This window comes from Chelon labrosus (genome assembly GCF_963514085.1).
Source record: "Chelon labrosus genome assembly, chromosome: 10".
NCBI lineage: Eukaryota > Metazoa > Chordata > Actinopteri > Mugiliformes > Mugilidae > Chelon > Chelon labrosus.
The window spans coordinates 3171179-3186673 of NC_140360.1; the positions used below are offsets into that span (position 1 = coordinate 3171179).

Here is a 15495-nt window from a genome sequence, read left to right on the forward strand (position 1 = left end):
TACCTTCTATACCTCTACACTTTTTGACTTTTTTTTTTTTTTTTGCTTTGTTTCAGATTCAGATTCATAACAAAAATATATTTTTTAAAATAAAACATGATGTAATTAGGCTGCACTGATCCCAAGGGAGAATTTGTGAACTAGCTGTTAGCACTTAAATCCTCTCCACCTTTTACCGATGTGATGAACACATTAATTCACCACTAAATAAATCTGCTGCCACAAATGTCATCGCTCTCATCGTCCTTCACGATTTCGTTCTTATGAGGATTTTGAGCTTTTTTTCTGTGAAATGAGTCTGACTTTGCACCCAGACTGCATACTTTGATTTATAACACAGCTTTCATAATTCTTGAGTAAAGAGATTAATGTCAGTAAAGGTGGGGTTGTTTCAAATACTGTCAGGTACTTCATAAATTATCCTCCAGGATCAATAGTCTCATCACATCATGTTTTAATTTAAATCTTAAAAATGTATTTTTCTATTATTAATCCGAGTTTGCAAAGTAACTAATTCTGTAAAAAAGTGTAGAGGTATAAGATGTGTTATATTAATAGGTGCTTCTGTGAAAAGTTGATGCAGAAGATATGGCAACAGCACAGACCCTAACGCTGTAGCCTGACGTTCACCGCCCCAGAAATGTAACGACGCGTCACGGAGATGCAGACCACAAGAGCTGTGACTGGTCCGCTTGGTAGCAGCGTGTTTCCTCTTAGTACTATTTCCGGCTTCTATTCTATCGCCGCAGTTTTCTAATTGATTGTTTTGGATCAATAGAGAATTGGTATGGTTAACTGAGGAGGTTTGGAGATACAAACATTTGTACGACTCGTCTTTGGCGAAAGTTTAAGTCTCCATTGTTGAAAGTGAAGCAGCAAGTAGAAACAAAAATTAACCCAACTGGCAAATAAATACACAGCGCCGACTAGTGTTTAGGTGGAGTTGTTACAGCGCGAGCCAGACTGACGAGCGCACAAGTATAAATGTCTCGCACCAGTGTAGGCTACGTACGTAGGTTACGGCGTCTATGTCCCTCAATACTTTAAAAGAGCCTTAACTCTGTACATGTAGTGGAAGCAGAAAGTAGCAGAAACGTCATAACCATGGATAGCATTCATTCATTCATCTTCTGTAACCGCTTGCCCGCTAGAGGGTCGCGGGGGGGCTGGAACCTATCCCAGTTGCTGGACAGGTCCCCAGTCTATCTCAGGGCTAACACAGAGAGACACTCACACCTACGTCCAATTTAGAATCACCAATGAACCTAACCAGCATGTCTTTGGACGGTGGGAGGAAGCTGGAGAACCTGGAGAGAACCCACGCAGACAAAGGGAGAACATGCAAACTCCACACAGAAAGGAACCAGTTGACCATGATGGATTCGAACCCAGAACCACCATGGGTAGTAAATTAGATTAAAACACAGAGTTCATTTATCCAATGCAAATGCACCACACGAAACACAGGTGCAGGGGTGCAATTTCTAAATTACATAACATCTCCAGGTAAAACTAACCCTGTGGGAATAAAGCTTTAGTCTGGTCTTTATGTTGCCAGCAGCTAGGTGGAAGCCAATTTAAATATAAGACACTTAGAAGCCCTCTTGGAGTTTGCTTAACTGTGTTGAAATGACTTGAAAATACAAAGAACCGGATTACTAGGGGTCAGGATATTTCTATTTCTGATCTTTGCAAAATCGAAAGTTAATTAATTCAACAAGTCAGCGTGCAAAAAAAAAAAAAAGGTTCTGAATACTTTCTGAAAGAGGCCCTCCGATACTCTTGGCCTTAAATAAGACATGTGAAAAGAAAAGGATCCGGCTCGGTTATTACTGGCCGTAGATATTTGTGCACAGCATATCAGAGCATGGCTTCGTCTGTGGGTAGGAAATAAAGTAGACGGAACAGAAGGAGATGGATATAAATGCTTCACGCACCACATACAGTAGGTGTCAGGTGTCTCAAATGAAATCACACTCATGAACTGATTACTTTTTCGATGCTTCTTGGGACATAAACAAACCAAACTGTGCGGCTTAGCCCAGTCAACCAAACACTCAGATGCACACACATGCAGCCGAAGCAGGATTTTCAGATTTTTTTTTTTTCCCAAAAAGAGCAGCATGTCAAGAGTCATAATGTGCTATAGAAAAAAGTGTGTGTGTGTGTTTAGCTGTGCATGAAGGCATTCTGGGGCTGTTTGTCTCACGCACTCCATCGGGCGGCTACGGGGCGTCCCGACGTCATAACCTCGCGTGCAGGTTGACGATGACGCCGTCCTCGGGCAGGTCTTTGACGGGCAGGTCGCCGCCGTGTCCCAGCCCGTGGTCGGTGCTCTCGCAGCTGCTCTGCGGCGACTCCGGCGGAGGCTGGTACAGGATGCTGGCTACTAGGAAAAACATCGTCCCCAAAACCTGGAACAGACATGGAAATGTCTCGAGTTTTAAGTTCAGGAGGAGGCGACCTTTGGCCATTGAGTATGACGTTAGAGAAAGAAGGAGACTAGCATAGCATAAAAAAAGTCAAATATGAACAAGCAGTGTTAACCCCTTGACGCAGAGTGTCGTGAATTCCTCCAATGCCGGTTTGTGCACATTCAATACGTACCTAGGAACCTTTTGCAAGCAATAGTTTCTGGTAGGACCGGTCGGAGTGGGAACTACATCCGGTTAATGGAAGCTAACGAACAAGCTGTAAAGTCTCTCTCTCTCTTTACAGATTTACATATTATTTAGTTTGGTTCTCAGCTCCAAGGCCAGAATCTTTTAAAAGGCTCTCATTACTGATGAACAGACATCACTGATTCATGTGATCATTTCTAATAGTGGTTGAATGAATGAGTTAAACTCCTCTTCCACAGATCAGCCCTGTTGAGTAGGTAGTCTTTAATGTGACCCAGGACTCATTGTGTGTTCACACTACCAAAGGAAGGAGGTCACATGTGTCCCAGACCACCTCCACATGTAGACTGACACCAGACCTCTCAAGTGCGTCCTCAGTGTGTTGACATCTGTACTTAAAGCCGGACACTTGCAATTCCCCAGGACATGTGTTGATGTGTGGTCTGAACGGGGCCTTAGTTGTTGCAGATGTCTAATAATCATTGGCCAAAATATGACACGACGACATCAAAAAGTTGTGTATTGACAACATCACATATTCTTTTAGAATGAAGAGGGATGTTTATAGCCCTAAAGTAAGGCTGCAAGTTTCTCCAGCTTGGTTTATACTGTGTTATTTGTGTTTACAGTCATGTGCACGTTTATGAAAGCCTGTTGAACCAACAGAAAGTTTCTTTTTTGCAGAGGAAATAAAGTCCAGATGAGCGAAAAAGACAAATAAAAAAAAGAAACCAGGCCAGTGGCCGAGTCATCTGTCAAACCGCCAAGAGCTGCTGTTGTCGGTGAATGACGTAAGAAGGAGCTTAAAATGCTTTGAGTCAGAGAAAACCGGTTTTACTTCCTTAGAAGTGACCGACAGCAGACAAGCTATGGTTTAATGTTTGAATGCTGCAAGAGAAGACAATAAAATTGGTATTTGTGTCTTTTATGAACTTTTGTTCACAGGTGTTGTGGTATCCCTTAAATCCCTTAGATCACCTGGTAGCTGGAAACGCACCTTTATCGTGCAATAAATTAAACCCCACATCAATGATTTTTGCACAGTCTTCAGGGTGAAATCCTACCTCACTAGCAAAATGTTTCAAATTAAAAAAAAATCCAATTGTGCAGACTGAATCCGATGCTACATGGGACGCTCTGTTGGCCCGTGTGTTAGCGTTACCTTATAAATGATCCCGGCGACCAGTGTGTACCGGCTCATGGCTGAGTTGTGATAGAGGTAGCAGGAGCCCTGCTCGCCGCACTGATCCTGCCACAGCAAGCACGAGATGTCGATTACAGAGCCGAACGCTATGGGTCCTGGGATACCACCTGGGAGGAAAGCAGCGCCGCAGACTGACAGTTAGTGAAACACTTTGGGTTCGGCGCAGGTGTTAAAAAAAATAAGGTAAAAATGAAAGAGAGAATGCAGCGGGGGCCTACCGAGTGTGCGCACCACGATCCACTGGATGCCGAGTCCAAATGATCTCTGGCTGTCTGGCACACACCTACGCAGGACATTGTTGTCAGACATGCAGAGATAATGACTATTATCTATTACTAACTTTATTCCAACACAGTGTGACACCTTCCTGAGCCGTATCTGCTGCTGCTTTGGTTTGGTCTTTCCGTCTCTTTTTGAATCATTACTGAGGTGTCGGTGCAGCCGTAAAGACTGCAGCATAAATCTATTTTAGATGCCACTTTTAAAGATAAAATCCTGAGCTTAAATATGACATGATATTTTCCTGAAGCATTAAATCAAACGTCCTTTTTGATTACCTGTGTGACGTGGTTTTCTGCAGAGAGCATGACCTATTGATAATAGCCTTAATTTTGCTAAGTTCTGTGCGTTCTAAGGTTGGTTTATACCATGTGTTTCTTTCGAGCGACAGTCCTAATTCTTTCTGAAACCCAGTTCAACCCACAAACGTTACCTTCAGAGGTAGTTTGTTAGTTTTCTGTAATGCATTCTGATGTTGAGGCTGTATTTGTGCACGAAAAGCACTTGAGTATGCAACAAGTGTTTATGTATTCAAAATAAATTGCATCATGTGGGGACGTGGTGGATAATGAGGGTACATGTTTGTCTAATTGGGTTGTTTTTGCATTCAGAATGACTCAGACGCGCTAAAACCAGCGAACGCAGTTTGACTCGTTGCCGTAATTCAACCCTCGCCGTGAGAAGCAACTGTTGCATCAAAACGTGTGTTTTCCTCAGACGCAGGGCTGCATTTTGCACAGACTACATCACAGAGCCTTCTTCATTACGTGGCTGTGAAGTGGAAATTAACAACACTGTGGTTGCCATGGATGAAACACACTCAGTCTCAGTGGGAAGTGTCCAAACGCACACTCTGCTGTAAAAGCTATTATTATTTTCCATGATGGAGCTGCAGGCGTAGACAAACAAAACAACAAGCAGTTCATTTTAATATCCGCCGATCAGGCATAACATTATGCCTAGGGTGTCCTGTGGTGTCTGGCAACAGAATGGGGAGGGGCCTCTGTGGATCATCTCACAGATACTTGATCAGTTTGGGATCTAGTGAATTTGGAGGCCAGGTCAACACCTTGTGCTGTTCTTCATGTTTTTTTTTTTTTCAGTCGTTCCTAAAGTGTTTTTGTGTGTGTGTCTGTGTCAGGCTGCATCCTGCTGGGGATGGCTGCTGCCATCAAGGAGTGTCATTGCTATGGGGTGGGGGTGCCTGGTCTGGTCTAGGTGGGTGCTACATGTCTAAGTAACATCCACACCAATGAATGCCAGGTCCAGAAGTTTCCCGGCAGAACACTGAACTGTCACAAGACGGTCAATGTTATTCACGTCTCCTGTCAGTGGTTTTAATGTTGCGGCTGATCGGTGCAGGGTTCAAGGGGTTACAGATTTCACCGTGGCCACCCACCTGAGCGTAGCAGTGAGCGCTGGGATGCTACAGAGAAAGGTGAAGCAGATGACGATGAAGAGGAAGGAGAGGAAGATTGGCATGTGGTGGCAGGAGCTGGCACACTTCCCCGCCAGAGCGAAGCCCTCCTCACCCCAGGACACGTTGCCCACCACACAGCTGCACATGGAGTAAACCTAAAAACACACACAGAACGTAACACGGAACAGACTGGATTAAGTTTACACTCCTGTTTATGTTTCTGTGTCAGCGTGGTTCTGCAATTAAGCCGCCACTAAAACGCTAGCCGTTCACAGCATAGACTGTATAAAAATTGGATGCCATGACAGCTCCACAGAAGTGAAGCCAAAGCAAGTAGAGCTCCCCCTGGTGGCTGGCTGCAGTACATGTCATAAGCTCCGCCCCTTCCATGTTAGTGGATGGGACTTGGGACAAACTTAAAGACTAAAGTACACGTCAAATACAGTTTTTTTTTTGTTATTTGACGCGAAATCACGCTGACTAACAGTTGCCATGACAACTGCTAAGCTAAGCTTCAGGAGGTAGTTCTTCAAATATGCTATCTTACAAGAATGAATGCATCAATATCCCAACATGCAGGGAGTGAAGCCCGCGGCTCACACACACACGATGAAGAACAAAACGTTGGTGCCAGCTTCTTAAAAGCTTTGCACATTAGTAGGAAGGCTGGATTTGAACATGGGACGAGGGGCTTCTCATCCAAATGCGGTGCCAGTGGTGGATTTACAGAGCTTAAGCCCTGAATCTTTTTTGCAGCACAGCCCCGAAGTCTGAGCTGAGTTTCGTGTGAGGCTTTTTTATTTATTTATTTTCAACTAAGCCCTAATCATGGCTGTGTAGGAATAATAGGACCAGGGATGAGGAACACAGACCGAACACCATGACGGACATACAGAGACCAAACACCGGCCCTGGTTACCAATGTGGATCCATGTGGAAATAGGTAGAGGACAAATTGGACTCCCTGGACACACGTTTCATTCAGTTGAAATGGATAATAATCTTTCAAAGAACACGGACAAGGTCATCTGGACTTGTAGACAGTCTGAACATCTCTTCAAAAAGTTTCACCCCCATTCACACCTTTGGTCTAGAGCCTCTGGACATCAATGTGTCCTTAGAGAACCATTCATTGGAGAAAGCACAATCAAAACTGGAATCAAACTGTTTCCTCCATCTACAGGTAATTATCTAGTTGTTAACAGACTCTAGTCATGTGAATGTCTGATGGGTATCACCCACAGATGTTCCTATTTAAACCCCACCAGTCCTTTAGAGCTGAAGACTCGGATGAAACGTCTTCAAGAAACTCTACTCTAAGTCCAGTTGACCCTTGATTTCATATATTTTTTTGGATATACCATGACCTGGATGACTGAGAACATTTACTTTCAAAGATCTTAGTTTAAACACTGCACGGCTGGAACATTCGTTGATAAGCTTGCAGCTTGCAGCTATATTTGACCTTCTTTTAGCAGACATTACAACATCAATTACATTGTTTTTTTTAACAATAAACTGAATTATATTGACCTCAAACTCATTCAGATATCTCAGGACTAAGGTCTCCTCTGATTTTAGAACAACCTATGACCCCTGACCAACCGCTACCAGGTACCTATCGGATAAATAAACCTTTGTCATCCCCTCCAAAAGATTTGTGCATCACAGAGTGCACTCACTGCAAGTTAGTGCCTCTGCTGCAAATTTCAGCTTTGTCAGTTTGTACTAGCATTGAAAATATGAATGACTTCAACTGGCATTCAGTTTGTTAGAACACAAGTTGAAGGACGTGTCTTCAGACTCAGGAAAGTGAATGTTTTCTGCAGGGAGAACAGTTCCAGCAGGAATGAGTAACACTAGACGGCGCCCTGTACATAAATCAAGTTTAATTTCCCTCCAGACAGAGTGTGTGTGCCGAACCTGTTTGCCCGTGGAGGGGTCAGTGTGGTTGATGGAGGTGCAGCCAGCGTGGCAGGGTGAGTAGTACATTATGCCATCCGCCCCGCACACTGGGTTGTACAGCTCTCTGACGCAACTGCAGCCGGCATTACAGCCCACGGTCAGGTCCTCGTCTATAGAAGAGCTGCAGACGGGAGGGAAAGGAGACAAAGACACGAGAGGAGGGAAATCAGTTTGCAACGATTCAACAATTCATACCAGATTTGACCCTCGGGAGGGCCAGATGTGCATTATATCAACTACCTAAGATAACAGAAACCATCCTTGAAAAATAATTATCTGACGTGACGTGTTTCAGTTTTAGTCCCATCCACTAGAGCTTATGACCTATACTGCAGCCGGCCACCAGGGGGAGCTCCACATGCATTGGCTTCATTTTTGAGGAGCTGGTCATGGTGTCCATTTTTTATACAGTCTAAACACACAGAGCTGATAATGCAAGTCATTTCTGTGCACTCTAAAACAACAGCACTATGTGTGAAGCTTGAAGGGGAAAGAAACGATCCTTAACTGAGCCAAACACGACTACGTTTAAGATTTAACCCGAATAAGCGTGACTCACAGGTTTTTAACATACCTATTCCTAAGGCGCAGCTTGCTGGGCTTGTCGTACAGGTGCTTGTACCGGTCCAGCTGTTGTCCCCCCATCAGACCGGACTGGTACGGTGCCGTGACGCCAGCCATGGGCACGTTGGGGCAGTGGATGAGAAAGATGAAGATGGCGAGCAGACTGACCATCGCGCACGTCATGCAGAACCGGATGATGCCTCGACAGCGCAGGTTCATCCTCTTCACAATGTAGCCGCCCAGGAAGGTGCCCCCGCCTCCTGCCGGTACCACCATGTAGCCTTAGAGGGAGGGAGCAGATCAAACGTATATCAAGCCCGGCACCTTCTAGGGTCTTGCTGGAGCATCCCCGTCATGTCAATGTAAACTGTTCCCCTTCCTTCTCCAGGTTGAATTCTCTCATTCTGTGTCTTGCAGATATTTTGTGCCATTTTGAGTCCCTTTGGGGTTTTTTTTTTTAATATGGAGAAACTGTTCAGGTAGTATGCAAGTCGAAATACAAATGAAAAGAAGAGTTCTCCCTTTCTGTTGTGTGCATTTATTTACTCACCGAACCACATGGCGGCCTCCGATGCGCTGAGGCTGAACTGTGACTCCAAGAACTTCGGGCCGAACGTGGACATGCCAGCAATGAGGGTGGCCTCGGTGGCACCGGCCAAGCACAGGAACAGGAAGGGGGGATTCTTTAAGAGAAGCAGAACGGATCTGGAAAGAAAGAAAGAAATAAAGAGTGTGTGCATTATGTACCTATCTATCTAATCTTGACAGTATGGAAGCGGTTCAGACAAACGCTGCATTAGGTCCGAAGGTGCCCAACTCTTCATCAGTTGGGATGAGGTGGAGCAGACCTTTAAAATTCCTGGGGTGTACTATTTCCCAAGACTGTTCCTGGACAGACAACACCAGGGTGGTAGTGAAGAAGTCCCAACAGAGATTACACTACTTAAGGCTTCTCTGCAACAATAACCCGCTGGTGACACTCTACCGCTGCTCCGTCGAGAGCGTGCTGGCATACCGCATCGCTGTGTGGACAAAAAGCCACTTCGGAGGATAATAAGAACTGCTGAGAAAAATCATCAGATGCCCGTTGTCTGCTCAGGAGGACACTGCCAGCTCCTAGAGCCAGGAACATTTTAAAGGACAGTACGCAGCCTGGACATGGACTATTTGCTCTCCTGCCCCACTGATGCACAATGACAATAAAGCATGCATGCATTCATTCATTCATTCATTCATTTATTCATTCATTCAGGTATATCATCATATCACATAATGTACTATACAATCCTCTGTAATCCCCACAGTAAGAGATTACACTCTGGTTGCTGAGCTCATAGTAAACATGGTTGTAGCAGTAAGCTTATTAATACGTGGTAGAGGCTGAACAGACTAGTCAACTAGCCAGTTTATCCACTTCACTGCTGTGCCATGACGCTTTAAGCATCACGTCAACAACATGGACGAAGACAGGTGAAGAGAAGACAGGTGACGAGCCAACAGTTAAGCTAACAAGCATGTTTTTAGACTGCAAGAGGCAAGAGGATCCAGACAAATACGCTAACCTCCAGGTTATTCTGCAAGTTAATGTAGTGTGGAGAGGGTAGCTCGTACCTTGGCCCCAGAAAACCTGCGTCCTCTACTCCGCCATTGTCAACGCCAACGCCAACTCCAACCCCAACTCCAACTCCGATGTCTTCCAACACCATAACCAATTTTTTTGGTAGCACTGTATGATGATCGCCTAGTACCACCTCGCCAAGCGTCCACATTGCATAATTAACAAATTATTGCCTGACTGACTTCATTTTCACGAGTTAAGCGCTCTACCTTGGCATATCTTTGACTGATTTGCCAAACTGAGGGTCTGACGCCGTCGTGTGGCTTCCGTCCTTGAGCTGGTGAGCCTCAGACACCCGCATGGCCACGTGTTCCTGACATCCTGCGAGAAGAGGTGACACGAGTCAGAAAGGAGCATTTAAACAAACGGGAAAGTGTGTGTTTGTGCAGCGGGGGATGGGAACGGGCACCTGGTAGCTGTCGTGGGTAGCCCAGGATGGGGAAGGCTACAATTAGGGACGCTGCTCCTCCTGCTAGGAAACCGATCCACCAAGCTCCAACCCAGTGAGGGTTCTCTGGAGTCATCTCCGTCCTGTGACGCCGACAAACACACAACACTTCAACCACTTCCTATAAATGCTAAAACACTACATCCAGTGATCGGGGGGTTCTAGATCTTCTATTCTACATTATTTAGTCTCACTTTCTTCTGGCTTGTTCTTGTCTCTTCTAATTGTAATGATCTCTGGTCTATTAAAGTCAATTATATTTCTGTTCTATAATAATCAGCTGTATTTGATTTTAATTTAGTCAGTTTAGGTTCATTACGCTCTCGTCTGTTGTATGAGTCTGCTAAGTTCTAGTTAATTAACAATTGATGTTCAGCAATCAGTGACAGTACAGGAAACTATATTACTGTGATTTTATAATCAGTCGACTTTATTTTTTCCCCAAACAGGATTATTTTTAGGTCTTTTCGGGGGGGTTTCCAGTCAGCTCTAGTCTTTTATGTAATAATCTCTTCTATTCAACTCAGTCCTAGTCTCTTCTGTTCTATTGTGGCCCAAAGCAAACTCACGCCAGGGAGATCTCGGTGTACATGTTGAGGAAGTATCCTCCCAACAGGTAGCCTGCTGCTGGACCCACAATGGCCGCCGTGTAGAAGATCCCTGAGGAGCGAGAGAGATCACAGACGCAGGACCAGGGTGTGTCAGTGCACTTCTGGTTCAATGTTTACCTCTTCCTGTTCCTAACAAGTTAAAAAGGCCCCATTGTTCTGTTCATGGGCTACGTATCTAGAAAGCTCAGATCGCATAAGAGGAAGGAGGCTGGAGGTGAGAACTGTGTACATGTTGTGTTTGTTGTGTGTTTTGGTTTGAGAATTTTGTTTGGATAGCTCCGTGCTCTGGTGCCATTTGGACCGGACGAGAGTAAATACTGAATGTTGAGGATGTGTGTTGTTTGCACACAGTAAGCTCTTTTATTGGCATCCAGTCCCCTCTTTATAGGGTGATAAGGTGATAAGAGGCGGTACTGTAACAGTCTGATCACATGTCATATGCCAGGTGTGACTTCTGCATTAATATGTTCAGTATCTTAAAATTAAAATCTACATTCACAGAAATATTTGAGCCTGCATGCCCTAAACGATGCAAGGCCTTATGTGTGCATACGTAACATTATTGTCTATACAATCAAGTTATGAAACAGCAATCAGAGAGGATGATTGTTCGGTAAAGACAATGGGAGGTGAACAGAGGGCGGCACAGCTGGTGGAAAATATATAACTGTGATTGTATAATGAGGCGACATGTCCACATATTTTGTTTTGTATCACATTTCATACATCTGGCATTTACAGCAATTTATTGATCACCTTTTTTTGTAGTTTAAACAAAATTTGGAACATTTCAAACATTTCTGTTGGTCTTGTTTCATTTTTTTTAAACAAATGCATATTTTAAAAGTGCATCTTTTAAATAACCAATCTAAATAAATAAGGCAAAAATTCATTGTGGCCGGCATAATGCAGATTGCATCATGAAATGCATTGCGTAATGACTTTTAACATGATTTTACTATAACATAATGGATGAAGTATGAAGTAATTATAAGTTTATTCAATAAAGTAAATATTCATACATATAAATATATAATATTGGTAATAATATAAATTATATTCTTAGTGTAAACTTTTAAAATTGGCAAAGATTACGCTGCAAAGACACTGTGAAAGCAGCCATTGTGGAGATGGCTGCCAAAAGCCTGCTACTGCCTGCAGAGCATTGATAACACCACCAGGGGTGGTATTATTCTGTTAAGTATCGATTATGTGGGTGATGAAGAGGTCTCAGAAACCCTAAACTTGGCGTTATAAGGTAATTAAATAAGTTACTAATCAGTGAAGTATTTGTTAAGCGATAAAATGTATTGGTTCAAACTAGTCCGCTGTGAATACAGTACACCATTGTTTTCTTTGTTTTCTATGGCAACCATTCTGGCAAAACACTTGGTTGGTGTTTTTGAACTGCTGTATTTTAACAAAATTCTGAAGCTCACACACATTTTCATTTCTGAACATAAGTAGTGACTAACACTTAGTACGCTTATTAACCATAGAAAGCAGCTACAGATAATCTGTGATTTTCATCACCCACTAGAACCTTCAGCTCCAACAGTTTGTTTTATTCTTTTACTGCAGATTAAAAAAACTAACCACTGTTGAATGAAATCTGCAAAACCTTTTTTTTTTTCTTAAAGTTCATGCATGCACTTAAACTCAAATGCAAAAAACTAAACACTGCTACTAGAGATTATTCCTTCAAAGGCTTACCTATATAAACAGGCGCATAGTTGGAGTTGACATTCTCGTCCAGGTACGTGACCCCTAATGTGTAGAGAGGCGTAGCACCCATACCGTGGAGAAACTGGCCAAGCATGAACACAAAGCGGTAGCTGGACAATCCCCCATGCTCCTTGTCCTGGCATGGGCTGGTACGGTTGACGGAGCACATTCCTGTTTGCTCGGGCAGATTGACCAGGTAGGGCGGCGTGGTGAAGTGAGGCAAGGCAAACACCAGAGAACCCAGTGCCATGATCAGCACACCCCATCCCAGCCAGCGGGGCTTGTGTCCGGTCCCGCCAAAGTAACTGACGAAGGCCAGGCAGACGCAGGCAGCGATGTCGTAGGTGCTGGCGATGAGGCCGGCCTGGTAGCTGCGGAGGTCAAAGCGGCGTTCAATGGAGGTAACCACCGTGTTGATAAAACCGTTGATTATCATTCCCTGGAGGAAAGAGGCCACACAAAGGAAGAACAGCACCCAACGGGGGGTGTTGAAAAATTGGATGGCTTTGGGAGTCAGAGAGCCCCATCCACAGAGCTGATCCGAGTCACTGGAGTTCAGCGTTAACCCCATGGGAGTCTCTGCATGAGGTCTCGTTTCAGTTGTGCATATCTGCCCAGGGAGCGTCGAAGCCCTGGTGAAAATGTGGGGCTGGAGTGGGCCATCAGCTCCAAGGCTGCTGGGGCTTCTGGGGCCAGAGCCTACAGGGCTGCCTGTCTGGGAATCCACAGGACTAGGAGTGTCCGTCAAGGGATCTCCACTAAGAGGGCAGTCCTGCAGGTCCAGGAGCTCCTGTTTGGAGCTGAAGGAGGCATCGGCATTGAGCAAGACAGGCATCGCCCCCTCTTAGGGGCTCCGTGGGGCTGGACGATGGGGGTCTATGAACCAAGGAGATAAAGTGATATGTCTACCATCAGCAACGGAGTAAAATTTAATCACCTGAGGATGGAGGTGAATTTGTTGCAGATCTATTCTTGGTCTGTATCGTGCACTTCATGTGTCCAAATGCTGAATATAATTTTTTTTTTTTTAAGATGCTTCAAGTGTGTGCATCTTAAAAAAGTGCTCCCCTCAATCTGTACACATGACGATTCACGTTCTCCCGTTTATCTGTGCAAGGTTGTGCAATGTGGACGGACGGAGAAATGGCATCCTGTGGAGAGAAAAGGAAATTAATAAATGAATATAAAACAATCCCTTACTGTACACTTTTAATAGATGCATGGATGGATGGTGCATGTAAATCTGAATGGCTGACTCACAGACACAGCTGAAATAGCTCTTCATTACGATATAATCCTTATAAAAACCATACAAATATTCGAGTTTTGTTATCTTGACTATGGCCACTACTTGTGAATGCATAGAACACGCACACATACACAAACACGCATACTCGTTTATGCTACACCATGAGGACTCCTTAATAAAAGGTGATTTGTGGGGACCCCACTTTCTCATTGAAATGAAGACGATTTTAATTCACGAAAGCATGGTTTTAAGTCACACACATGCATTGAAAATGGCTTTAATTCATCTCTGCTGCCTCCCGTGCACACCACCGCAGTAGGGCAAGAGAATGAATTTGGCCTCCGACAGCGTGCCAGGACTAAAACTGCTCTAATTACCGACACAATCTACAAAGAATAATAAGATAAGCAGTCACACAGTGGCTCACACAAACAGCTTACACCAGTAATGAACCATAAGCGGAGCTCTCCACTCCTGAAAATAACAAATACAGATCACAGCTTTCATTAACACAACCATAAAATCAACATGCTGAGTGAAATGTTGTAGAACAAACAGGACATTTCTACTCCACAGCAAGATACACAACACACTAATATCGTTTTATGACAAATCATAACTACAGTTTTGTTGTGTACTCAGTCCTTTTAAGTAAGTATTGCTTTTGTGATATTGATCTTCAAAAATTAGGACTGTCTCAATTCTGATCTATCAAAATCACGGTACTACAGATGCTGCACAGATACTACTACATCTGATATCACTTTAAGGCAACCTAATGTTAACCCTCTAATTAGCTGTGTATGTGATAGTAGATGGTGGTACTGCACTTCCGTGACAACTGCCAAAGTAGGCAGTGGCAAACACACAATCAGTCAGTTACCTGTTAACAAGTTTCCTTAAATGTTTGGGCTTTTAAAATATTTCACGTTAGCCTGCTCCCATGAGACATTTAGGAGCAGCACAACCAGCGTGTAAAAAGACTCTTGGTGTGTCTCGTCCCGCTGAACAACACATGTTACATGCTAATAGCAGTCTCTCATTGAGGAGAAGCAATTTCTAGGAATACCTGGGTAACTGCTCACCAATGGACATTTCTGTCAATGATGTGGCGTCTCTTCTTGTCCCGTTTGAAGAGTTAACCAGAAAAGTGAGCTCCTGTGCTTCAAAGAATGTGTGTGCACTTGTAATGTTATGTAATGTCTGGGCTTTACCAAATGTTTTTGGTTTTACTTGTGTTCAGCCTGATGCAAGTTGGTATCCGTGCAAGGAGAATGGTTTACCCCGGTTTCAAACAGCGTGCAATGTGGTTCAGATTTGTGCCTAAGTAATTCATTTACAACACTAGAGTTTATTGGTATAAAGTTTTGTCATTTATTCTGCCCATTCAATCCACATCTGAGGCTGGAAGTTTAACATTCCTCACGCAAAGATTTCAACATGGCTGACAGCGAAAAATGATATAGAGTAGTGAAAAAAGAAGGATGAATATAATACTAATACCAATGGGTGTTACACCTAACATTTTATGTTAGTCAGAATACTGCATTCAATAGATAACCAAACACAATTACATTTACAAGCAGTGTTCACATGTTTGGCTGACGCACTGAATTTAGAGGATCAGGATCAGAAACACTGCGTGTTTCACAAAACGCACTTTGACTTTATAAAAGTTCTTACTTTTAAACTGTTTCCCAAAAAATGTTATGTACATTTATCCAGCTGAAAGTAAACTCAAACTTTAATCTCTTGAACCAACCAAGCAACTTAACATTTTACATAGATTGT

General features: G+C 43.7%; 1 protein-coding gene across 1 annotated transcript; it reads right to left on the reverse strand.

The window, feature by feature from the left end:
- Positions 1–2031: 2031 nt before the first annotated feature.
- slco4a1 (solute carrier organic anion transporter family, member 4A1) lies at positions 2032–13447 on the reverse strand. The gene is made up of 11 exons (XM_084552725.1): positions 12444–13447; positions 10689–10779; positions 10081–10202; positions 9881–9992; positions 8604–8758; positions 8064–8334; positions 7448–7610; positions 5504–5679; positions 4044–4108; positions 3784–3932; positions 2032–2414 (listed from the first exon to the last, which is right to left on the reverse strand). Exons 1-11 carry the CDS (start codon positions 13288–13290, stop codon positions 2244–2246), a joined length of 2322 nt encoding a protein of 773 aa, XP_084408851.1. The 5' UTR covers positions 13291–13447; the 3' UTR covers positions 2032–2243.
- Between the last annotated feature and the right edge of the window lie 2048 nt (positions 13448–15495).